Source organism: Anopheles arabiensis, chromosome 3 (assembly GCF_016920715.1).
Source record: "Anopheles arabiensis isolate DONGOLA chromosome 3, AaraD3, whole genome shotgun sequence".
NCBI lineage: Eukaryota > Metazoa > Arthropoda > Insecta > Diptera > Culicidae > Anopheles > Anopheles arabiensis.
Genome location: NC_053518.1, coordinates 91,971,765 through 91,999,225, shown reverse-complemented (window position 1 = coordinate 91,999,225; position 27,461 = coordinate 91,971,765). Strand labels below are relative to the sequence as shown.

Below are 27,461 nucleotides of genomic sequence, written 5' to 3'. Positions count from 1 at the left end.
AAGAAATTCTTGCTGTTTAAAAAGCAAGAAGCGCCCGAAGCTATGCAATGTTACCTTTTTTATCTTGGTATTGAAGGTTCAGGGCGACCTTTTTACCTACTGAAGACATTAAGAACAAAACGTGTGTGCTGTACAAAGGCACATTTGAAATGAAACATCAAAAATGAAAGAATATTTAATGAAAAAGCTTACAACAAAGTGACGAACGCAAAATTAGAACCTTTTTGAAAGTTTGACGACGAGCACGGGCAGAACATGAATACGGGCGCTCAAAGCAACAAAAGGGGCTCCCTTACCTTTACGAACTGATGAAAGAGCGACGGCTGCTTGAAGAAGAACGGCTCCTTCTGCGTGTACTCGCGCACCTTGTGCGTGAACGCTTCGAACGTGGGCAGCGGTTCGGAGGCGACGACCACCAGCAAGCTCTTGCTGCGCCGCTCAAAGTCCCCCGGCAGGTCCATGCAGTTCTTCACGTTCGGTGGCTTCTCGACGCGCCACAGATACTTGTTCGACAGTCTGTGGGTGGGTGTGGGAGCAAACAAAAAAAGTGATTTAGAAGTAATGTTTTATTACAGTTTTGGAGCTAAAAGTGGCTAAAACGTGGGTTTCAGATATAACTCCTCAAGTTGTGTAATAAGAAACTGAATCAGAAATCTTCTCTTGTGCCACTGGCCTTCTAACTTGACTACCATTATCAACTCACAGTTCTGTGGAAATGTGTACTAAATAGCTTATAACATACACGATTACAGCTTCAAGTCAAAATATTCTCAACCCTGCTCGAGTCTGCACAGAGCTGAACATATTAACCGGCCAATGAAACGAACTCTGCTCATTTCAAGTCCTTTTGCTCGAGTTGGAAGCAGAAACCGGAGACGTCATTGAAAGAAAAGTTCTAAATTTTACCACGCTAAACTAGGAAAGCACTCCAAAGAAACGAAGAAGAACTGTCCTTGAATGTACCGCTACCATCTTCTAGCAGGTTGGGATAGGAAAAATAGAAAATCAAACTTTATTTTCCGGGGAAAACTTTCTCTAAAACTACCATATTCAATTTTGCTACCGTTGCTACCAATGTTGCTGGGAGAATGTTGCTTCCTGTATCTGTATCTGTATCTTTTCCATCCCCCAAAACCATCCCACTTGGCGTTAGAGAGGGGCACACAGGCAGCTCGCTTACTTACTTCGGCGAATAAGTCATCATGTCGGCGGATATGACCAGGTATTCGCCCTTCGCAAACAGCTGCATCCCGTCCATGGTGGCCATCATGTCAACGAGCTGGTTGCTGTTCCCGAGAAACACGTAGATGCGCGTCCTGTTCATCGTTTTCTGTATGACCTGTGGTTGTGGGTATGGCGCCCCAGGTGGCCAAGCAGAGAATGAAGAAGAAGAAGAAGAAGAAACGGAAAAGCGTACGTTGAAACACGAGAGCTGATCAGGAAACACGGTGCCGCAACGGCCACACACACACATACGAGTACATTAAAACGCGCAAAACCATACACATCGTTAATGGTGAGCAACGGGATGAACGAGAGAAGGAGTGACATGGTTTGAGCATTAGTGCATTATTAGTGGATGGGATGGATTTCAAAAGAAAGCAGCTTAAATAATGGAAAGTGATACTTTAAACACGGTCCTATTAAGAGCGGATGAGTGTAACATGGATGAGAAGCGCGCTTTCATTTGTTGCACGCTTACACATGTCCCGGGCAGGATACGGGAGGGTGGTTGGGCTTTGTCTATCTATTATCTACCAAGAATTAGTTAAATTTAACTCCTGAAATTTCGATTGGAAAATATTGTTCAACTTTCGAAGTCTCTATCAACAATAGTTGGCAACAATTCCGTTGAACGAACGCGCAAAACCCTCCAAAGCCGTACTCAACCGTACTCAAACTAAACGGCGCCCCACGTCCAGGCCAGACGTCCTGACACGAGGGAGCTACATGTTCCAAAATCAGCGTACAACATAGTCTAAAGCATTCGTCCATGGGTATGTGCAATGATGAAAATGGGGAATGGGGATGATGGGCACAAAACGACGGCCAAAGCACTAACAACAACGCCACAGCGCCGCTGCGCTTAGACAACATTTAATTATTTATTGTAATAATATAATACCGTGTACCAATATCCACTACGGCAGCAGTCCATATCGTCCTGGCAGCACTTGTAGTTGTCGAACACCATCTCGACGTGGTTGACGGACAGGTTGTTGTTTTTGGCCTGCGTTTCCAGCGAGGTGGCCACGTTCTTCCACAGCTGCTCGTGGATGATCGAAAACTTCCGCCAGCCGTAGTACGTCAGCAGCGAGATGATGGATTTGGTAACCTGACATAGACAAGGGGAGAGAGACAGAGAGAGAGAAAGGGGATAAGACGAAAAGCGTTATCAAAACTGTAACAAATTCGGGCAATTTGAGCGGTTGCTAGCTGGCTGAAAGGTAGTTTTCTGCGCGCATATTTCCCCCTTCACCGTAGATGCGTTGCGTTTTATGCTGTAAATGATATTTAATTTATATTTGTGAGAAGACAGAGCTGCGCATCGAGCAAGGGGTCTTTGAAATTGAAATGTCACCAGCGCTGTATCACATCAAACGAACTACTGACTCGGGCAGGGAGCATCCTCTGGAGGGAGAGTAACATTCCAACATTGGCAACCTCAAGAGTTCATGTACAAGATGAAGAAATGTGTAGCTTTTTATTCATTTTTTGCTTCGGGAAGGGGATGTTAGAATAGCACAGATCGAGCACAGCGTGTATTGGAATCTTTCATCTTTCAAATGTCACCTGCAGCTGAGCTTAAGTGGCACAGCAACGAAGTAAGGAGGCAAATAGAGTGACAGTTTCAAATACATGGCCAATGTACGAGTCAATTTAAAATGTTTCACTGATTCAAAAGAGGGAACGGACATTCTCAAATTAGTAAATAAAATTATGTAGCATATTTTCAGAGGACACGAGTCAGAAATGGTTTAGAAAATCATATTTCAAAGTCCTGCAGCCTCGTAATCCTGCTTGTATGTTGGTGCCATGACCAGGATTAAAGTCCGTATATTGTAGGCATTTCTACATTAACAAATAAACCCTTTCCATAAAACAACTTCCATGTCGAAACCACTCCACCTCTTTTCAGGCATATGCTCTTCGAGTCTCTGGTATTTCATTGATGCCGCACGAGCGCCACATAATCGGCGCAAGAAATTTGATTCCCCAAGCATTTAAGCGCGCGTGTGCCGTGCCGCGCGGATCGTCGGTACGGCACAACGTGACGTGGCCAGGCGGTGTAATAATTCACTTTGGAGTCAATTTTCCATTCATTCAGAAGCCGAAGCAGCCGAACAAACTAAAACCAAAAAAGGGGAATAAAAACAAGCTCGGTTCTTTTGCTCCGGTGCAAAAACTGCTCCATCAGTACTTCCGATCGGTGCTGCAAAAATAAATTACCCGCCTGAGCCCTGAGGGTGTCGAGTGTCATGTGTCAGCTTTCCCGACACCTTCAGCTCAGCTTCGGCAGACACACACGCACACACACACACACGAACTCAATCCGGAAGTAATAAGCGTCACCCAAGAGAGGCAAATTTTCTGTAGTGTTTGCTTTTTTTGGGTTTGTTTGTTGCTTTTGCACATCTCAGCAGGCGAATGCACAACATTATTTTTAGAGGACACGCTTCGGAAGAACATTCCGCTGACCGTGGGGTATCGCTGGAATCATGTACGCCACTTTTACGCACCGTGCTTGCGTATGAATGCGCAAAGCAACAGGTGGTGTGTAGGGTGCGCGTTTTTTTGTGCGTTATCTTTTTGCTTTGCTAAATTGTCAGCGAAATTGAACGCCTTTACTCCAATTTGGTCTCCATCGCGCGGTGCAAACTGTGAGTCAACTGCTCGGCTCAACCGCCGCCCGTAAAGGTAATTGGAAGACTTGGAAGAAGAGCACGGAAGAGATCCGGGACTGGAACCGCCATGTGCCGTACGCGTAGAACGTAATTATATTTTCTTTTGCTGTGCTTGTTCCGGTTTATAGCTTTTTTCATTTTTTTGCTTTATTTTCGATTTGACGATTGACAAAATCGATCAATATGCTAAGCACACACGCTTCCGTTTGATTTTGTGGGGATTTTCTGTGTGTGTGTGTGCAATTGCCTTATTTTCGGAGCTATTTCAGGAGAATGAAATGTGAACGAAAATCATATTTTAATGATGATATCGCAGACGAAGAAGGAAATCGCTTCTTTTTTATTATTTTTGCTTGAATGTTGTCTTGCCATCCTGTTAACTAATTTCCTGCCTTAACACACTCCGTTTAATAAGAGCTATTTATTTAGGACAACCTTTTGAATTGTGCCATCCAAAACAGATGCTTTGATGTTGTTCTTTGGCAAGGAGAAATGGGTAATGAAGGATACTGAATAAAGAACATCCTTTTAATGAAACAAATAAAGCAGCGCAACCTATTTTCACATATTTCTCTAATCGGTAACATGTTTGTATACAAAGAGAAGGAGTGAGGGATAGAGCGGACAATTTGTCACTAGCACTCCCCGGGGAGGGGGGGGAGGGAAATAGAACACAAACACAAACACACACAAACATACCTGAGTATCGGGTGGCTCGGTGCGGGCGAAGGTAGGAATTGGTGAGCTACGCTGCAGCTCGGAACATCTCTGCAAATAGAACAAAATCAACACCACAAGCTTTAAACTCGTAATCGGATTCAGGTTTAAGGTGTAGTTTGGAGTCCGGGGAGGGGGGAGGTGCAGGGAATAGGAGGGGGAGGGGGGCTCATTTTTTGGCGGAGTTTTTAGTGCGCAGTTTGTTGTACGATACGATGAATGTAAACCATGAATTGCTCGAGATTTAATCCTATTTTGTGTTGCATTTTGCATTCAACCTATCATACATAATAACTATCTGCTTTTAAATATATTAAACTATGAAATTATTCCTTTTTTAAGCTGATTTATTTTAGTACTAGCACTAGTAAAGTCTTTTCCTGTGGCGGCTTATATACAGCGGCGCCCATCTAAAGTCGGATACCTCATATTTTCACCTTTAATCTGACTTTGCGGCACCCTGGACAGTTCCCTAGACCTTTAATCGGAAAACCCATCCCATCGTTGAGGACACTCTTCAGTTATGTCTCTGCAAAAAATCAGATCGATATCGTACAAAATCTCGAAACACCATGCATAAATGTGATATAAGGTTAAAAAAATTGTCTGCATTTCATAGCTAAACGACTACGAAGCATGCCAATTTTGACCAATATGGTTCTTAAATCATTTGAAATCAGTTACTAAAGGTCCATCAACTAGTTTAGGCGGTCATCAAGGGTGCCACAAAGTCATGAGGTGTCCGACTTTCGGTGGTCGCCACTGAATGTTTTATTATTTTTACTATTTATCCACCATCCACCAGAATAACAAACAAATTGCTAGAAAATGTATAAAATGTCATATTGTCCCTCTTCCTAATTAAACGGCAACCTTTCCCTCATTAAATACGGATCGATGGCTATCTAAAGATCACCGTGCCGCTATCGATGTCATACTGTCGCCCTGTTGGCCCAACGCGGAACGATGATGTTTGCTATTGTTGAGTTAATTAGCAATCATCAATTACCATAATACCGAATGCCTTCCATGCCTTCCGTTCGCCCAGGCCAAGTGTTCGCCCGGGCGAGTAAACAAACCCCCGAAGCTCGATCGAACACCCCAAGAATGCTTATAATTATGCAGGATGGAGCATCTTGCACCCAGCCCGTGCCCCTGCCCTTATGAACCAACTCATCTTTTCTGCATTTATCATTTGCCTGCCTTCCTGCTTCTCCTTGTCCCAGCAGCAATCAACTCCTTTGACGCATCGGATGTCATCGGGCGAGGGAGACTTGGAATGCATCACAAGCATACAAACAACTGGACAGCAGCACCAGCAGGGGCAGCAGTACCCAACCAGTGGGTTTTATTTTTAGCGCTACATTATTCATTTTCGTGCGACACTTTTGCACACATTGTTCTTGGTGCTTGGGGCGACACAGCAGGTCAACACATCTAACACACAAACACAGTGTTGTAACAAGAGGCATCGCAACGTGGTTCAGGGCGTCAACGTCCACTAACAAGCCGAAAGGTCGAATCCATCGCTTTCCATCTCCCATTATCGCGCGCTGTAATCGCTACGAGCAGGGCTGATGGAACGTAACGGGCAACGGTCAAATGGTTTGATTATTGATAAGAAAACATCGGCTGATTGAAGACGCGCTGCTCTTGGGAAGGAACGAACAAGATGGCACGAAACACTAAGTGAATGGTTTGATTGCAATTCTGGGGCAATGGTTTCTAGTGTGTGAATACGCCCGCTAGAGTGTCTAATTCGTGTACATTCTTCTATGTTTCTAAGAAAGGCTCCTATTACTCCACGATAACATAGAATCCAATTGCAATACTCACATACGAGATCATTGGTATGTCGCGGCTCTGCGAAACGATCGCCTCGGTCTGGCAGGTACCTTCCGGGCCGAAGAATGCCGCCACCCCGTCGCAGATCATCTCGGTGATGACACGTGTCGCGACGACGGTTTCGCCGCGCGTATCGTTCCACCGTAGCGCGAGCGTCACGTTCGGCAGCAGCTCCGGATCGTTGTTGATCTCGTCCAGCGCCATCGTGAGCGCGCCCGAGATGGTGAGGCCCTGCTTCTCGATCAGATCACCCTTGACCGCGGTCAGATAGCCGAGGGTCAGCACCGTCCGATTGTTGCGGAACTTCTGGTGCGGCGAGTTCTCCGGCATCTTCGTAATGTACGAGCCGGATGAGTGGGTCTGCTGCTGTTGCGGCGGCTGCGACTGCTGCTGCTGCTGTTGCTGCTGGTGCTGCTGGTTCGTTGATTGATGCTGCAGCAGCAGTGACTGAGGTTGATACGGATCATGATAGAAGGGAAGGGCGGCCGAGGCAGACGCTTCGGGCGCGCTCGAACTCCCGGTACCACCGCCGGAACCGCTCGGCGTGAGACTGCCGCCACCGATGCCATTCGGGCCGGGCACTAGGGCGACCGCGGCCGGCACATGACCGAACGCCACCGAGAGCAGTGCAAGCAGTAGGACGGGCCAACGCGTCATGGCCCCCTCGAATGGGGCCGATCAGCGCGACTCCAACCGATTTCGAACACCGGCTGTGGAATAGAAAGACACAGAATCGTTAGAATTTATGTGTAATTTTGCGTAAAATTGAGGATAAATTACATTTCAGTGAGCTTAAAGTACAGCTTGTGCCACATCATCCCCTTTAAAATTCCTCTACACGGAACACTTTCAATCCATCACACCGGGAGCGCATAGCTTCATCATAACTTTTCCAGCACATTCCCATGTCACAAAGTTCAGCGCCTGCTGCCAACATCAAGTAGAGCATAATCTGTGCCTGCTACGCTACTTGCCAACTAATGCTAAACCCACTGATGAGGTTGAGCTGTATCCCACGATTTCCCCCAGGGAGGATTTAGCAGAACAAGGTACACTGGTGGACAAAAAGATAGGAAAAAAATTTGTTGTGTGTTTTTTTAAGGAAGTGATAGCGAATAACGGTCAACACATTGACCGTTAGAATATGTTTCCGCTCTGTGGAACACCGCAACACCACCTCCTAACAACCACTTAAACAGTCCTTTTCAGGGCTACCAAATATTTCCGACAAGAACTATGTTTTTCGGTCACAGAAAAAAGTTCCTATTTTTATGTCCACCAGTGTACCAGCTCGAACTCGAATCCTTTGCTTCAACATGCTCACTCCATAATACGCAAATGTAATCACCTGCGCACGGAGCAATCGCTCACTCATGCATCTAATTATGTTAGGCTGCTTAGTAATCACTACCGAACCACTAGTTAATGGGTTTTGACGAGTGGCGTGGAGTGGCGGAACACGGTAAACCCGAAACCACACTACAGGACACAACTGTTCGGTCTCGTAAGAGGGGGCACACTTAATTAATCAGCTTCACATTTCAGCACGTGATGGTGCAGCTGGTGGGTGGAAAAGTTTGCATACACATGGCAGTGCAATATTCTGAGAAAAATTCGATGCCTTCCTTTACTTTAATTACACAGCAAACGAACTTCGTAGTTGTCCAGAATTGTTGGAAAAGTACAAATTGTGTGACAAGGAATTGTTTTAAATGATTTAGAGCAAGTAATGTTACCTTAAATGGTGCTGATAGACTTATCATGCAACAGGATTTGGTTCGCACTGTACTGTATAACTCTCTCGCACAACTAATTGCCCTTCCCTCTCGTTAACACACTCAACTCTTTATTGTTCCCTACACGGCGGCCCGGCACGATGCGCCACAAATGGATGGAACGTGCAAATACGGTTGGCGTCTGATCACAACGAGATTCACAGTGACCGGTCCACACACACGTCCACCTCCACCAGGTTGGCACTTGTTGCTCAGCTGAACGGGAACCCACCAGTTTACCATACCACATTTCGCTGCACACACACGGTGACTGGTCGTCACGTGCCGGGAGTGTGCCGGATTATTCGATCAAATGTCGTACCGTGGCGCTTGTGTGCTGGAGGGGATTGGGAAGCAGCGATAGGAGGGTAACCGGAGCAAATAGTAAAAGTAGTGCTTTATGCTTTCACGTGGCCAGCACACTCCAGCTGCCTGCCGGTACGTAATGATGTCCACAATCGGTTCGGTGAAGGGATTTTGATCCCCCGAAAATGAAGTACATACTCACTGACACTCGACCGTGTTTTGTGTGTTTAAATGTGTGTACGGAGTGAGATTTTAACAAGACTAATTGACAAGGAACTGTGCTATTTAGGAACATTATTATTCACAGTGTTTGTTCATATTAAACCGTCGATTTACCGGTGTTTAAATGCACTGAACTCACATCATTATAATTAATAATTACCTCGAAACATATAAACCCCATTTTACGCAGTCGGTTCTTGGCTTTAATCGATGCTTTTGATCTTTCATTGCACATTTGACAGGTAATTTAAACATGCAATTAAAATGCTGGTTCGAGAAGCGAGAAACCGAAATTGAAGGAGTGGAAAGTAGATTGAAATGTACACTGGTTTCTTAACGATCAGTATTAAGTAGAATTATTAAAACCAACCGAAAAGTGGTCGTCAAACACTCGTTAAGCCATCCAATCGACCATTATTCTTATACGATTTTCGCACACCTTTGCAAAGTTTCCAATTAAAGCTCTAGAAACTCTAGCAAACCACAAAAGATTCGATTCCAATTTAGATCATGCTGGTTGATCTTTTGAACCATTCTCACGAATAATCCTTCCTTCAAACTCCAATCAAAAGTTTTGATGGACGCCTAGCCTCATCGCCTACACCTTGCCACTTTTATCTGTTATCGTATTTTCTTTAATCCATTTTGAAACTCATTTTTTCAAATTCCAAGAATTCGTTGGCGGTGATGTAAATATTACTTTTTTGGTATTGCTTGTTTAGTAAATAAAGGGTACGAGGAACAAACAACAACAACAACAAGCGGTTGATTTGTTACTTGATCCCCGATTACAGCTAAGCGCTTTGCAAGTAATGACACGGACGGAAAGATAAACACTCGTTCTCTGGTCGGTTGCTTGGTTGTTTAATCCACTTTGGAAGTTTTATTTCCCGTACCCAAAAAGCGATCCTTTGGAGCGTGTATTTCCTCCTTGAGTGCTGACAACGCAGACGAGCACTGACGAACGATTAGTAATAATTAATGATGGGTTCAATTACATGCGAGATACGATTATGTAAATTTGTTGCGGTTAAAGGAACCGACCAGTTCGACACAGACGCGGCGGATTATCTGCCTGTTTTGCCGAACACGCGGTGGCGAGGATTGTGGAGGCAGTTTTACGAAAGTATGTGGGCCGAAGTATGTTTGTCGATTGTGGAGGTGGAGTGTTTGTACTACAACATAAAAATAATACAAGCTCTTTGGCGGTATCCTTGCAGCTATTGCTCCGTACCTGCCTTCAGGCTTCAGAAGTTGATATAAACTCCGAAAAAAGCACCGTCATCGTGTAGAGTATCAGGCTTCGGAGGGCTGAACATATTGTTCCAAAACTCTTCCCCATGCTCGGATGGAAAACCAAACACAGTTAACAAGACTTTTTTTGCTTATCGCGAAATATTTCCACTTAGAAGATTGTGCTGATCGAAAAATGCCCACATCCACGTGGCCCAACAGCAAACAAAAGTTTGCAATTGGATTGGAAGCTTAATTATTCAACTGCTGCTCGCACGCGGAATAATGTTATTTTAGCTGCTCAAATATTGTTCAGGCCAAATCGGTTTCGCTGTCCCATGGGCGGACCACATTTAAAATAACAAACAACATCAAGGAAACGTTGCTTTCCACCGCCGAACAGTGGAGAGAGCGTTGTAACGCGCGTTTGTTACACCTTCCTACGCCAACACAGGCACCTACGCCACTCTTTTCCTCTCTTTCTTTCCTGCTGCTGTGGAACAACATTTCACCACCACCACGGAGAGCACGGGCGTCCCGCGGGCGAAACCTTGACCTCGCGTTCGCGCCCGTGCGCCATTGGTGCGCAGAGTTCGCACGTAACGGTGATTAACGGGCGTGTGCGAGGGGCCGACCTGACTAATGGGCAAAACCTAAACCCGAACGGCTTTATCGAATTTCGGCATTTGTTCCGGGGTGACATTTTCCGAACCCCATTTGAGACCGTTTGAGTTTTTCAGTGATTGGGGTCGGGGATGAGCTTTCTGTTTGTTTAAGCTTCGTATTTTTTTTGTTGTTGTTTGGGGCGAAAAGTCTGGTGTTGGAGCATCTGGTCGCCTTGGTTACGGTGCGAGCAATATTGAAGCCAATTTGGTGCGTTGTTTGCGCTGAACGAGCTTGCTGTTTGGTCAATTCGTTGGAAATGGGGTAAAGGGGACACATTGATTTGAGCGTGATTTTATAACTTTTCCGAACAAAACGCATAGAACAGGTGAAAGTAATTAAGTTTGGTCCTTTTTCGATGATAGCTACACTTCAGTAACTGAATTTATGAATTTAAGACAAATAAGGATATATTTTACTATATTTTTTTCGAACTATCCTGTATATTATTTGATTAAATTATTGTTGTGGCTGTGAGTTGTACTCCCCTGGCTCATGACCGGTGTCGGACCATGATGCTAGGAAGGCGGCAAATTAGGTGTAATTGTGTAATGAGAGCAGATTGATTAGGATTGGAATTCGGAGAGCCGTGCAGGGCTTGGGAGATGGACAGATCGGTCTCTCATGATTCGGGCTTGGTTGCGAGCAGACGTGTGTCGTGATTGATAATTTTATTTGTTAATATATAAGTTTTAATTATATTAATTGTGTTCGCGTCACATATCAAAAATCCGAACACAACAGTGGCGACGAGTCTAATATTTTTCGTTTTATCTGTTTTATTTTACCCACGTGTCGAAAATTCCGCGACCACAACGTAAACGACGGAGGATGAGCACCAATGAAGCTAACGGTGCCGGCGTGCAGCCCGAAGAAGATCAGCGGCGTTCGTCATTTGGACGATCCAGTGCATTGGACCCGGTGCAACAACACATTGGATCAGTTATTGGAAGTGTAACGCAGCACCATCCCGGCCCCTTTCCGGAGCAAGCTGCAAATTTTGGGCGAGATGACCGGCCTGCGCCATTGCACTCGGGTGTCCCTCCGCCATCGCTCTTTGCTGTTCAACATGGACCATCGCAACCATTGCCAACGGGGTCGATGATCTCGGGTTCCAGCACCAGCGGCAACACGATGGCAGAGACGTTACAATTGCTTCAACAACAGATGGCACAGCAACAGCAATTATTGAAGCAGATTTTGGGTCAGCGGATGTATACGCCGAATCCAACTGTCCCCAGCTTCCAGCCGGAGCAAATTATCGAAGCGCTCTCCAGGAACATCACGGAGTTTCGTTTTGATGATGAGAGCGGTATCACCTTCAGAGCGTGGTTCTCACGCTACGATGAGCTGTTTAAGAAAGATGCTGCCCGTATCGATGATGCAGCGAAGGTGCGTCTGCTGCTACGCAAGCTAGGTCCCATGGAGCACGACAGGTATTTATCCTTTATTCTACCTGCGCGCGCGAGTGATTTTCAATTTGAGGAAACGATATTAAAGCTCGAAACGTTATTCGATACGCGTGAATCGTTGCTAAGTAAGCGTTTTAAGTGCCTACAATTATGTAAAAAAAAGCAGTGAGGACCATCTTACGTTTGCGTGCCGGCTCAACAAAGCGTGCGTAGATTTTGAGCTTAACAAAATGGGCGAGGAGCAACTAAAGTGTTTGCTTTTTGTGTGCGGTCTAAAAGACGAAACTGATAAAGATATGAGAACTAGGATGCTAGCACGCATTGAGGATAAGCCAGATGTAACTTTACAACAGTTATCTGCCGAGTGCCATAGGGTCATAAACCTAAAACGAGACAGTGCGATGATTGAATCGAATGCTCAGGATAGTAATGTATTTGCCGTGCAGTCTCGGGAACAGCGGTTCCAACGCTCGCAACCAGTGCAACCTAGAAAGCCCAGGTACCTTTGTTTCAAGTGTGGTGAGCAACACTGGGTTAGCGAGTGTCCGTTTCGCAACAATAAGTGCAGTGATTGCAAACGTTTTGGTCACAAAGACGGTTATTGCAACCCAGAGGAGAATCAGTATCAGAATTTTAAGTGTAAAAAGGATTCAGGATATAATGGTCGGCATGTTTCTAAAACTAACGTTATGACAGTGAATGTGGCAAATGTAAAAGCTCACCGTCGTTTCGTGGATGTTAAGCTTAACGACACTCCAGTCCGTCTCCAATTGGACACAGCCTCTGATATAACTATTATAAATCGAGAGACATGGCAACATATTGGAAGTCCTAGTTTGGCACCATCGTCAGTTCTAACGAAAAATGCTTCAGGGTCACGGTTGGCAATTGATGGTGAATTTGTGTGTACCGTTAGCTTAGGTGAACATACAGCGCAGGCGACAATACGGGTTACAGAAATTAACCTGATGCTTCTTGGCGCAGATTTGGTTGATGTTTTGAAGCTAGGTTCAATTCCAATGGATGCATTTTCAAGCCAATTAATGATTAATAACCATAAATATCCTGATATAGAAGGTATGATCGCCAATGTGCAGATAGATGATGATTTAAAGTGTGTAGCAAACGATTATTTAAACGCAATTCCGATGGTTCATGAGGAAGTTGCCGATGCTACGCGTAGAGATACAATACTTAGCAGATTATACGATTATGTAAAGAATGGCTGGCCGTGTGAAATTCCATTTAACGAAGAGCTTGAAAGTTTTTACAACGTTAAAGATGGCTTAACTATAGAAAAAGGGTGCATAATATTTGGAGCGAGGGTAGTAATACCAAATGCACTACAGAAGCGATGCCTTGACCAGCTGCATAAGGGTCATCCAGGCATAATTAATATGAAAGCAAAAGCGCGTTGTTGCATTTACTGGCCATTAATAGAAACAGACATAGCTAAGGTGGTTAACAATTGTAATACATGTCAGGTCGCAGTACAAGCATCATCAAAAGACCAAATAGTAAATTGGCCAAAGTCACTTTTAATTAAACCTAGTTATGGGGAGATTAAACCGGTCGATGTTACACCGAGGTTGCATGTAGGCGAATTGATATATATGAAATATTTCATGCAAAATAATTATATATGGATTTCCGGCAAAGTAACTAAACGTATAGGAAATGTTAGGTATGAGATCAATACTGGTGATAACCGTAGGTATAGACGGCATATAAATCAACTACGAAAGTGTAATCCGACCAATGATCAGGAAAAATGCTAAACTGCCATTAGATATACTATCGCGGCAAAGTCATAGTAGTGCATGCCAGTTGGAACGATATTCTCGCCGCTCTTCTCGTGTTAGAAGACCGGCTTGTAGATTTGAACCGTACCAACTGAATTAAGGGAAGGAGATGTTGTGGCTGCGAGTTGTACTCCCCTGGCTCATGACCGGTGTCGGACCATGATGCTAGGAAGGCGGCAAATTAGGTGTAATTGTGTAATGAGAGCAGATTGATTAGGATTGGAATTCGGAGAGCCGTGCAGGGCTTGGGAGATGGACAGATCGGTCTCTCTTGATTCGGGCTTGGTTGCGAGCAGACGTGTGTCGTGATTGATAATTTTATTTGTTAATATATAAGTTTTAATTGTATTAATTGTGTTCGCGTCACATATCCAAATCCGAACACAACAATTATTAAATTTAAATCTTCAATAAGTTTAAAAACCTCTCCATGCACCCATAAATAAGCACAGCACTGTACACAGCCAGCAGGCGGTGCCTGGTTTCGGTGCGGCATACCAAACAACGGCAACGACCACCACCAACACCACGGTCACCGCGCCAATGATGATCGTTGCCGTGACCACGAAAATACACCGAGCCGAATATCATCAATGACCACTAAAATTCGAAACACGCTGGAAGCTGCCGGTGTGGAAGCTTGTCTTTTGAGTCCTGCTCGCTCTCCCGCCCAGGAAGAGAAGACGGCGAAGGTCCTCTCGGGCGAAAGGTGCGTACAACCCCGCTAGACGACGATGGGTGACGACAAACGGACGACAGACAAAAGCGCAAAACCGGATTGGTAAAAATAACATTTAGCGTTTCGTGGTGCACGTTTTGCGACGGGACGGGAGAGTGGGTGGGGGGGGGTTTAACCCAAAATTGAGGTTTCGTTGGCCTGTCGCAAGAGAGCGCACGGGTGTGCGCATATGCCTTCCCGTTTGCGCTGTCTTTGTTTACTACATTCGAATGAGATTTTGGGATTTTATGGTGATATGATTGAATTTTGGTGATTTTTTTTCCAATTGAAAGCGCATACACGTTGACTTTGTTGTGTAATCGATGATGAGAAAATTAAATAATTTATATTATATTGATGGCCATTTACCTACTGAAAAATTCAATATGGATGTTTAATTTATTGCCATCACCCAATCATAATGCCAACATTAATCAACAACGATGTAAATCACAGTAATTAAAGTTTAAGCACCAAAAGTCCCATTTGATTCGAAAATTGCTCCACATCATCTATCATTAAATCTCAATTTGAGGATTATTTAGAAGCTTTGGTCGGAGCCCCTCTCCATTCTAGTAATTTACACCTAGAACGTCATTAGGTGTAATTATAAACAGTTCTCTGGCTATACCCGGCCGGTTTGACGTCACCCGGCGTCTCACGATCGTTTGATGTGAAAGCGTTCGCCTTTTTTAATTTGATTTTGATTTGAGCATGTTTATCGTTTTCCTTTCTCTCTCTCTCTTTCTCTCTTTTATTTTATTTTCCTTCCCAAATGTGTATTTTATCCCCCTTTTTTGTACACATTACACAATCCACTCCCATTCGCGCTTCCATTCTTCAAGAGCGTGGCTGTTTTTTTTTTGTTTGTTTTTTGTCTTTGAACATCAAAAATTCTTCCACGAACCACACATCAATCACCCGCGCCCCATTGGTGCTTTTGAGGCCGTGCGCGCGCGACTTTATGCTAATACAATGGGAAGGGGAGAGGGCTGGTTGTCCCATCGCAGACACGGTGCGCACCACTTTCCAAGCAACATCCTTGTTGACTGTGTTTTTTATCATAGGGTCAGTCCACACGGGGCCCGGCAGTGCTTTTGACAAATTCCATTCACGCACAAACACTACCGCCACAGTGGATCGTATTGTTTGGTGCGCGGCAGATCCGTTTGCGGTTGGCTGTGTCCGGCAGTGTCGTTGACAGGAATATGAAATGAAGCTGCCGTACAGCGGGCGTACACGTTGGCGCTAAAAATATCGGCCATGTCGTTTCCATGGAGCTCGTCGTCATTGTGCCGTTTTTTTTTCTCTACCGCGCTGTTTGTACCCATTTCAATTACAGCTGTACAAGCAAACAAGGTTTGGAGTGGTATGGGAAGAAGGGGTACGAGCTGTTTTCGATTTCACAGCAAAAGAAGAATAGTTCAAGGAGATTCATTGACAGGAATTGATAGGAGCACATAAAAAAACTGCATGTGTTCATGTGTTTTAACCCTCAAAGGGCAAGTCGTTGAGGTCGTCCATACCAAAAACCAAACCCTTATTCCAGGTGCTCCCTCTTGGAGAGTTCACTGCCACTGTCTGGCAATGGCTGTGTGAGTGTGTGTACCACAAAACACTCGTGGCCATCTCCAAAATCCACACCAACCATGGCAGGGAGGCCACACAACAAAAGCCCTCCCATCATCGCCAAACGTTAATCATCCGGACACGACCGCCGACGACACACGAGGAGGAGGACCGTCGAGGCTGCTGCTGCTGCTGCTGCTGGGGATGATATATTGTAAATCGGCCGCTCCAGCAACAGGTCCGTTCAGCCGAACCAACCAAACCCTCATCATCCAACTCTACGATGCTACGACGGGCGGACTGGAATGTACAGGGGAGGACACAACCCGTACACACACACACACTACGGCTCGACACAGTATCAGTAAATAAATAAATATTATTTTTCGTTCTAAAAATAGCTCCACCGTGGTACCGAAACCGCGCGCGCGGTCGTGACTACCGGATCAACCGGTTGCAAAGGCTCGCCACAGCAGCAGCAACAGCAGCAGCATGATGGATGGAACGAGATCGACGTACCCGGAATGTGTACGGAGGGGAGCCCAGTGTGTGTGTGTGTTTCTCTCTCTCTCTCGTTCCAGTTGCCATACTCAAACCAGCCTCTGTGGTGGCTGAGCGATCGTGTTAAGGTTTCCTCTTTCATCGTTCTTTCCTTCTTTTTGTTGTTGTGGTTTGTGTTGCGGTGTTGTGGATTGTGGTTCCGTTTCAACCGATGTCGCGCCGATAGTGTTACAAAAACATACTCCAGTAACCACTAAACGGCGCTCGGCTGGAAAACAGCTTGCGCTTTAGAGTGAATTCAATTTAATCGTCAACAAAATAAAAGTGAAACATTCCACTCTAAATGATGAAAATGTGTTTTAGGACGATTAATTTTAAGAATTGTTTGGAAGTAGGGGTATAAAACAAATCAGAATATGATTAGAGGTCATAAAATGAACCCAAGCATCTTGATCTTGGGCACGTTAATTCGTCACCATATGGCGCCAATATCAATTTAGGAAAACCAGTCCAAAAAATAACATAATAATAAAATTGAATTATCCTCGCAAGCATCTAAAAGCTTCCTTCAATCCACGTAGGCTAATCTTTTCGTATTTAAACATCCTTTGCGACTTGTCTTATACGCTAATTAATCTTCCAGTACTACGAGCGTCCCCATGGCGTCATGCGAAACTGTCGAGTAACCACAGCAAACGGTATTGGTTCAATTCTCTTCCTAAGCTCTTATGAAGTTTCTTTTCCGGACAAATATCGAAATGATTGTTAATATTGTGAAGCGTTTTTAATAATACTAAACACGTGCTAATGATCGTTTGTTTTTTGACATTTGGTAAAAGAGCTCTCCCTCATCCAACCCTACTTTGTTGTGTATATCTTCCACTTCCTTATACACAGCACGCGCGAAAAGCGATTAAACATTATGACCAATAAACAACACCCATATTAAAAATCACAATAAACCTCTCCCGCCTCTGTTGTTATTATCCACCCGGAACGGAGAGTGCGGGGAGGGGCGATCGTGCCCCCGTTGTTGAAAAGTGATATTCCAATCGTGTGCATTGTTGGAGATAGATGGATATATGCCGCGCTCAATGTGTTCCTCTCAGAGTCAATCAACGCGCAAACGGGCGCGCGCACACTCTCTCGTCCCAGCACACCGTACAACTTCCCCAATCAAACCTTACCTCCTATCGAACCAGAGGCGCGTGTGTTTGTCGCTAAGGGACACCGGGGGATGGTTTGTTGTGTGCTCCCTGGGTGACTTATCGTCGTCTTCCAGTGTGTGTGTGTGTGTGTTTTTTTTTCTCTCCCTCCCAACGATCCACTGTGCTATTGAGTGGTTTAATTTATTCTGATGAGCTGCGAATGAACACTACATTGCATTGCGTTCTTTTACGCACGGGGGCCATCCATCGTCTTCGTTCTGCGCCCTTCTCTATCTCTCTCTCTCTGTCTCTCAACGTTGACGGTTCAGCGCACGTTCTGTGCAAAAGCCGGGCACGAAAGACTCCAAGACATCAGCACACAAACGCTCCGTTCAAGACTTTGGAGTTGGCTGTAAATAGCACTCCAGCCCGAGAGAATGCTGGAGGAGCACGTTCTCAAGCAGGAGCACACAAAGTCAAGCATCTTTGCCGGGGACTGGGGTAGTCACACAAACACACACACACAGCACAGACGCTTCTATCAAAAAAAGGGTCCGTCCAATGGCTGCGTGGTGTTTGCCTTTCCATCGACAACAACAGCAGTGCAACACACACACACTCTCTCTCTCTCTCTTTCACATAATCCCGTTGCTCAACCGACGACTCAAGTGTCGAAAGTGTTCGAATGCGCCAGCACACACCCCAATGGAGACACAAACAACAGTACACAACAATCACCAAGGGAACGGGAAGGGGGGAGTGGGGGGGGGGGGTGCAGCAATCGGGTAGATAATTTATTAAAAGTGTAGCTATTTTTAGCCCCACCGCCGATATCGGTATAAATAACTGGCCTTGGTTTGGTGTCGACCCCGGGGCCGGCGTTGGCAAGTACGAGCCGCATGCGGACCGCATGGGCTATCGCGCAGCCAACAACACACACACACACGCGATCGCTCGGACGCCCGTTGCCTCGGACGCGATCGTACACAACCTGTTCTGTGGCTGTTGAGTTCTAAACCTCAGTCACAGCCCTGCAACCATTGGATTGCTATGCTTTTAATTTGTGTGTGTGTGTGGCTGGTGGTGCATGAATGGGTTTGCGCAACGTTCTACGATGCGCTACAAAGCATGACGGATCGTTCGTGATCGATTGAGTATAATTATTTTATGATTACTCGAGCTAAAGAGATGATAATTTGGATTATTTTTATTACAAATGAAATTGGAGTACATAATCTATATTGAGGTTTGTATAATTTCACTTATTCAGTTGTAATCATTCTTATCATTACTGTCTCCACGCCGTTTTACTGATCTATTGATCTATTAACATCTTAATAGTCATTCGACAGGCATAATATGACAAGTATGATCGTTCTACGATCACTTAATTCAATTAAACTGCATCTACTCTAGCACACGCACACACACAATCATAAATCACACACGCATACTGATCATTTGATCGATACGGTAAAGCAACGATGATTTGTTCTCGACGTCAAACCAAATGTTAAATCGAAACCGGCCACCCGCTTCACAAACACGACGGGAAACGGTTTGCGTCGAAGCTCGAAATTAAATTGTCAATCGGGCTTCCCTGTCCCTCTCTCGCTCACACTTCCCATTCAACTGGTACAACCGATTGTCGACACTAATTGATCATGATGGCAGCCCGGGAGCGGGAGGGGGGATAGCAGCAGCCAAGAGGGTTCAGGAAATAAATGAAATGTAGGTGCAAACATTGGCTCTCCCATTGGTTCGTACGAGCATCAACGAATATTGCCGTCCCAACGATCGACTCGGCTCGGCAGACGATTCTACCAGAACAACGGAATGTGCCCGTTCCGTTCCGTATTTGAGCGTGTGTGTGTGTGTGTCGATGGAGTTATTTGCGTGAAGGAGGTGAATCTAATTGAACCAACAAGCCAATGGAAACAGAACCCGGGTAGCGCTATTTAATCAATCACTGAATGACGGCGCTCGCACTGGCTCTGGTACCCCCCATACCAATGATCTCGCGGCCGCGTGCTCCTCAACCCCCGTCAACCCCGGGTCGTGCGCCGCCTTCATACGCCATTGGAACGAAAGGTCGTCAAAGATGCTGGCCGACACGGCACGGTCGGTTGCGAGAAAGGCAACAGGCGACGGTACGATGGTACAGTTTCCGGTAGCAGCCGTAAACAGTGCGCTTTTCGAGAACGACCTGTTGATTGCACAGTGTGGCTCACTATTGCACCAGCCCAGTCGAGAGTTCGAATTTACAAAAGATTCCAATTGGAACTAGATTAAGGTACAGTTAGAATGTGTACGCAATCGAGTGAGCTGTGTGCAGCGGCAATCTCATTTCAAAGCTCTCGAAACATTGACATTAAAACTGGAACAAAAGATACAGACAACGACACAGTTGACGCCGTACTTTTTGCACCACACTGTTCCTTTCATCCCGTATGAAGCGTGGAGCGTGGAGAATATTAGCCGCTTCCCGCTGCCCGTGGCAATTTGCGAGCTCGGCTCGGCTCTTTATTGGATTCACGTTCGCAAAGGCCGACACGGGACGGTGCCGTACTAATGCTAATCGGATGAAACTCATTCGAATCCAATTTCAATAAGAAACAATGCACTATCCGGCGTGGCCGGTGGTGGCCGGCAGAACAGCAGCCCTTTGTGGGATGAGCCTTTTTTGTAGCCAGTTTTCAGCGCAGCTAAATTACAGATTCATTGGAAAAAGAGGTCCTGTATCAGTGGAACCGTAATCGAAGTGTCATTTTTAGTTTCGCGTTCCACATTCCATTGTCGCGTTGCTGTTTGAAATAATAATCTCACAACATCTCTTTGTCGTTTGCACAAAAATGCAATCTAGCAAAGGGAAAATTGCGTGGAAAATGGACCATGTTTCACATTCAAAACCTCATCGAAGAAGCTGCCTTCAGACGTTCACAAAGCGTGCAACATTTGCGTGGGCAAAATTCAATCTCCCCCACCTACCCCGGGCCGCTTTGGCAAATGGCAGTTTACACACTCGTGCGGCAAGAATTTTCAATGATGCATCGTTCAGCCGGTGCACCGTTAGCAAAGCGTGGTGCGTTACAGGTATGGAAGTAATGTTAGAGTTCAACACAAAAGGACATGCAGCTCGCGAGCGCGTGCGGTATGTTTCATTTCACCGGGGGAAAAATGTTCACATGAAATGATCAATTGGTAAACGATATCGTTGCAAGAATGTATGCATGTTAGTGAGTAAAACTTGCAAACGAGTTCAACACACACACTCATCTACAACTGTATATATTTGGGTGCCGTAACACGAGCCTAGCAAAAGACGTGAACCAGGCCACAAGCACAAGCACGGTATGGAAATTCTTATCCCCTGCGATCGTTCAGGCAGGCCCTTCCCTTCCATCTGGGCCCGTCAAGCGAGCCTGCCCGGAATCCTTGAATGGAATTCATTAAACTCGATGAACGGCAAATGCATCAATGGCAAAGGAGAGCAGCAAAAAAATAACCCTCAATGGTTAGATTGATGGATTGGGTTCACTTCACCCAGTCCGAAAAAAGAAGCTCAGCTTATACTCTTCCCATGTTGCAAATGCAGCACATTCAATGCAGCGTCTAACACGCATCCTTGCACACGCCTCAGAGTGGCTCAGACTAACGAAAGTATCGACTGTAGGGAGAGAGAGAGACCGAGAAATCGAAGCTACAGCTCGTTTACATATGCTCTCGTCGGCTTTATGCTCTTGTTCGTGTGAGTAATTTTTTTGCTTCTCTTCCGATGTTGCTGTTGTAACGAATTCTATTCAAATGAAGAGTTTATGGATCGAAGTTGTGATTTGAGCCGTGGGTGGCTGTGCCCTTCTTTTGACTTTTTTCCGGGAAAACGTGAAGCCAGGTCAAGTGTAAACTGTGGTTGAGCCATGAGTGTGATTTAATTTGAGTGCTGTGTCTACAGTGGATTGATTTTCTATGGAAATTTCTTCACTGTCAGCGTAGAATCTGGTTTTAGAAGATATTTGCATTCGTTGCAGATCCTTTTTTAATATCAGCTATGAACAATAAGAGCAATTCATTAATGTTATGTTTTGTAATGAAATGAAAGCATAATCAGGTACAATGCATAAGGTTTAACAAAATGTCACAGAACGCCGTCACATTGTGGTGGCGATTCAATTATTTTGTCCCACGCAGCGCCCGGAAGTGTACACACCGGCGGACGGACGCGCCTCAGTGGCTCAGTAGCGCTGTCATAGTTTGTCATCCGCAAAAGAATTATCTTTACGCCGCGGCATGTAGCAACGCGTGCGTACGGAGAGGGAATTGACGCTTGCTTGTGCCACACAGCCGCCGCTTCCCTATTCCCTCTGCTGGTGGTGGTGGTGGTTTGTTTCACTAATTAAGTAATAACTGTGGCTGTACATTGCAGTGCGTCTTTTAACCGTTCCGGCGCGCAAACCGCCTCTTGCCACGGTCATTGGAATCACGCCCGAACGGGGACTTGCTTCCCGGAACAGGAGACCTTGGACCATCGAAGGCCCCGGGAGTACTGCGAGCGGCTGACCAGCATGCCGGTGGTGTTTCGTGGTGGTCCCCGATCGAATTAAAACCAAACCAGCTAGCTTCCTCCCCAGGCTGATTCGCTTCGCTTTAGCCGGCCGTTAACGGACGAAACGAAACGGAATCTTCGAGCCAATAATTTATGCCTGATCATAATCGATCGGACGACCGGGTGCCACCGTCCCACGACCGGCCGCCAGCAGTGAGGGGGAAGAATGATCGAGGAAAGAGGATCGAGACGGGTTGTCTTCGTCTTCTTCTTCTGCTTTTGCGGTATTGTGGCTTTCTTTTGCTTCCTTCTTCACTTGACTCATCAATTTATTTTGCGCCAGCAATCGTTGCACGCAAAGATTCGGGAATACGCATCAACGAGCTTTGCTGTTTATTCATGATGAAAAGTGTGTGCTTTTAAGCAGATTTTCGCCCATAAATATTTAACGTAAGATTGAATTATTTTATTATGATCCATTGTTTAAAGAAGTATGAAACATGAGCAAAACATTAAAAACAGTCAAGGATACAAATTTCAAGACAATATCGGTCGATCAACCAATACGCGTTATAACCTCATTCGATCAAACTGACTCCATGGTAGCATCGTATACGCGCGACAATGCATAGATACAATCCCGAGTTCGAGCCTTGAATGGATGAATATGGGAAATTAATATTCGACATTCATGTTCCTTATACCATAAGAATAATATGATTTAGGCTCGGGATTATGATTCACATTGAAAGACGGCAACATTTTTATTACAACACAACTAAAACTAGAAACCGAATCCCTACTTGAAATTTGTTTATACCACAAAAGAGATGAACACACTTCCTCCAAGCCACTTATCAATCAATAGTCGGGGGCTGTAAAACGTTATGCGCATAGCAAAAGCGCGACCGCAACGTCGTCGGCCCCCGAGGTGGACGGAGTTCGACCCCGCGCGCCAGTTCCCCCTCCAAGGGTGGGGGCTGGTCAAGTTCAAGTCGATCAAAGTCAGCCAGACCTCGGGGAACCTCTCTCGGCGGCCGTTGCGGCACGTTTGTCCAAAACCAGCTTTACATACCACCATACCCCCTCCTTCCGCCCCCGTTCAGCAAAGTCGGGAAGTCAAATGGGCAATTTTGCAACATTGTCTCGGAATGTCTTGATATTCCCGTGCCCGTGTGCTGCCGTGCCGATCGATAGCGCAGTGGCGCAGGAGACAGGAAGAGAGTACACCATCACCACCCTTCGTCTTTTGCCACATCTCTCTCGCTCTCTTTACACTAAATTAATTGATTTGCCAACCGCATGAACCCACCCAGAGGGAAGGGGAATGGGGTAGGCTTTTGCATGTTGAAGAGAAGAAAAAAAAGTTTATCTTCCGTCCAACCGCCCTTTTGCGTACCGTAGTCACTACGTAGCATGGGATAGCGTTTAAGAGAAACACGATAAAGGAGCAGCAACAGCAGTGGAAGCATAAAAAAAAACGGCGGGAGCACGTAAGTTCTGCCGATGATCGATCGGGTGCTTTGGTGCGGGCACGGAAATTTCATGGTCATCGCTGGTGATCATCAGTTCGCTCTTCTGGCGTACAGCTTCGTCAGGCAACAGCTAACCGGAAATCGGCCAGTCGCCAAATGGTAATGAAAAAAGAGTTGAAAAACGTACGTACGCGTGTGCTCGCATGCGTGTGTGTGTGCGTGTACAGTTCATGACGACTTCAAACTGCGAAACGTGTGCCAATCAGACCCAAACAAAGTAGCATGATGGATGGGTTCAGTTATGGCGGGTGAAATGTTTCGGCCAACGCGAGCCGGTTTGTGCCGGATTCCGAAACGCTTGGACGAGTGTGAGCGATTGGGTAAAGTTTCGGAGGGCAAAGCCGGGGCGAACGGGGGGAAGTAATCGACGACTGTCGTAAGGAAACGGGGAACTGATCGGTTTCGGTTATATTGATGAACTATTTTTGGCCAATCAGATCATGCTAACGAGGGCACGATTGCACTGTGTAGTGAATGATTCCTTAACGTTTGCTTCAATTATGATGATTAGACCCGTTCTGTCAACACAACATTGAGTTATTATACAAAGCTTCCTTGTCTTAAACAAGTATAATAAATAAAGATAGTTTTAAAGAACTATCCAACACAAAAAAGCCTTCTCAAAGCATGCCTTTATCTTGTCTCTTTTGTGTACGAACAAGCTTTTGATTTTTCCTCTCTGCAATGGACTGCCTTGACCGTGACTCGACTGTACCCCAGGGGAGGTCGAGCTACGAGAAGAAGAGGAAGAAAAAAAGCAACACAAAAGCGCAACACAAAACATTACGCTGCGTGCTGTCACCGACACGCGTTGCATTAATGCACTCTACCGCCTTCTACGGAGGCAAAAAAAAAGTGACACGAATAGGATTGCCAAGAAACGAGTAATCCTCCATGGGCAACTTGGGATTGGAAAAAAGAACTTTTTGCAAACACTCGCACGAACACACACATCTGCAGAATTGTGTATTTTCCGGTGGCAAAAGCTTGTGGCAAAAGCTAGGTTCGGTTTCGGGCTGGGAGGCAACTATCATCCAGTGCCTCAGTGCCACGCGTGTGCATGTCGCAAAAGGACAGCCATCCGAGCCATCGGAAGCTCGCTCGAATGCACACGACTGGACGTTTTTCATTTCCAGCACACACACACACACACACTCGTTGTGTTGAGGATCATTCGCTATCATACGGCTACATTTTATCGCACTCCGGTGTGCCTGGTTGTGTTGACAGGGTGTTTCGTATTTTCTTCCTCACTTTTCCTCTAAATCACATTTCTCTCCGCTTCTTGCCGGCACGGTGAAGAGGAAAAACCCCGTACAGAACTAGTGGCTAGTGATTGCAGTGGCTTGCTACTACAGCTGGATGGGTTAAGAAAGCTGAACGGAGCTGATGGCCAAACTGTGCTGCTGCAAATTCCAGCCTAATTGTAATTAAATGCAAACTTTGCACTAATTCCCAAATGAAGGAAGATCTTTCCAGCACGACTTCTGGCACAAATATTCACAAATTGCACTTGCAACACTTCAAAGAGTTTGCACTGAGCTCATGTAGTGCCCGGGGAAGCTGCACGCTGCAAGTCAACCAAAACCACAACCACGCGAGCGCACACGAGGCGCCCGTTCGCGCCTCGAAAAACCACTTTGCCTAGGCTGTGCAGCAGTTTCATTGACCTCTCGCACCCGTTCCACAACACAACACCCAGCACCCAACACAACGGGGCCTCGTCTCGGGAACTTCCCCGGGATGACATCTGCTCGCAAACCCCGGCAGAGAGTGTCACCGGAATCACAACAACTCGCAGACCACGGGAAGCCGCGGGATCCGGCCCGGTCTAACCTGTTTCGCGCAAACCGAAGCCAAGTCTAAGGGTGGCGGGGACTAGCTTCTCAAGGCGGTTCCAAACATACCTGCGACGAGCGACAACGAAGACCATAGAGAGGTGCCGGTTCCCTGGGACTTGCTCTCGACGCGTCACCGGTTTTGTGGACCGGTGGGCGATTAATTTCTGGCTGCAATTCGTTGGCCTTGTCTCGGGAAGCCCGTGCACGGAGAGGATGCGAATGGGTGACGAGTAATAGCAGTAGTAGTAGTAGTAGTAGTAGTAACGGTAGTGGTGGTGATGGTGGTGCTAGCACTAGTAGCAGTAGGTCGTCCCCACATTTCGTGTGTGGTAAAGACTTTCTTCCAACGGGGAAAACAAACACAACGCTGAAACACCTTGTGAGCATTTGTAAATATTTACCTTTTCTGTGATAGCACTAGAAAATGATAGTGATTTACAGTGAATTGCGTGAAAAGGCGTCCATCTGTAAGTTTAACATACATTTTGCAATTTATATTCAAATGCTCATCTTGTGTGTGTTATTTCAATGTTGTTGCAATTAAAACTAAACAAATCGTTTATCGTTTGACGTGAAAAAAATGAGCATTAGTAGACATCATCACTCTTCTGAAGTAATTGCATAGGTTTTGCAATAGATGGCGCTCTTGTGAACCATTCGATCACCGCCTCTTGTTATGTTTTGATATCAGTGGGTATATATCTATCGGTCAAATATGTGCAATTGATAGTATATTTGCATATCTTTAAGAACTACACACGTTATCTCAAGGTTTTTCATTATTTGTATTTAGTTTTATGTATTTTAGTTCACTTTTATGATATATTATATATTATATCAAATATAATTAGACTACTTACACACTGATGGAATGTAAATAATGGTAGTTTGTCATACATATTCCGTTCATTTACCATCATTTTACCCAAAAAAACCTCATGTTTAATACCTTTTAATTAACGTGTGTTCTAATCAAAACAAAACGTTCCACTAGTGGCATCAACTCAAATCCACTTCGAGTGGATCGATGATTTGCGCAGCAAACATTAAGCTCGTCGCTAATCGGGCAACTAGCAAGCAACAAGCAACAGCCAACAAGTAGCACCCGTGTCTCCTAATCAAGATTGTTTGGGCGGTGGCGCTCAGTCCTGGCGGTGGGTTTAGATTGTCCGCCCTAAGTTACTAATTGACCACGTCCACTTATCGCGTATCGTGCGCATTACCAAGTTTGCATTTCATCGAGGCTTTGTTGTTCTGTGTATATTCCCCACTGTCGCTGAGGGTAAGGGATGAATGTTTAGGGCGCTTCCTTAGCAGTACGACGTTGCAAATCCACCGTCCGTACTTAACAACACTTCCGAAACGATCGCAAACCACGGGAACGTGGTTGAATTTTTCAATTTCAATCATCGTTAAACCCCTTCTTACACTCTCTACTGCAGGGAAGAGCAACAGTAAACGCAACAACAAAACGCATCTCGCCCACCCAGATAACCACGACGCAAAAAACGCCAATTCGCGACACCACGAAACATGTGTCCTTCTCAGAGAGAGAGAGAGAGCCAGCCGCTTAAATATATTTATCTCCTCCATTCCCGGGCTGTCGAATGTGTTAATTAAATATTTACCCTCGTCCATCACGATAAATTATCACCTAACAGGAACAAACCAAACAGTCGCCCAACCAAACACACAGACCAAACGATAGGGCGGAGTGATGCCGTGG

General features: G+C 45.6%; 1 protein-coding gene across 10 annotated transcripts in view; it reads right to left on the bottom strand.

Annotated features, from left to right (window-relative positions):
• Positions 1–27,461, bottom strand: part of LOC120903809 (receptor-type guanylate cyclase Gyc76C-like) — a 58,508-nt gene that overhangs the window by 10,589 nt on the left and 20,458 nt on the right. For 8 of the 10 annotated variants that reach the window (XM_040313425.1, XM_040313426.1, XM_040313424.1 and 5 more), the window contains 5 exons: positions 6,459–7,177; positions 4,605–4,673; positions 2,126–2,335; positions 1,185–1,339; positions 297–516 (listed from right to left, as the gene is read on the bottom strand). In XM_040313425.1, coding sequence (XP_040169359.1) covers positions 297–516; positions 1,185–1,339; positions 2,126–2,335; positions 4,605–4,673; positions 6,459–7,124 — 1,320 coding nt within the window. In that variant the 5' untranslated portion in view covers positions 7,125–7,177. Of the gene's footprint in view, positions 1–296; positions 517–1,184; positions 1,340–2,125; positions 2,336–4,604; positions 4,674–6,458; positions 7,178–7,247; positions 7,348–27,461 lie in introns of those variants that run through there. The other 2 variants (XM_040313433.1, XM_040313434.1) reach the window with 2 other exon arrangements.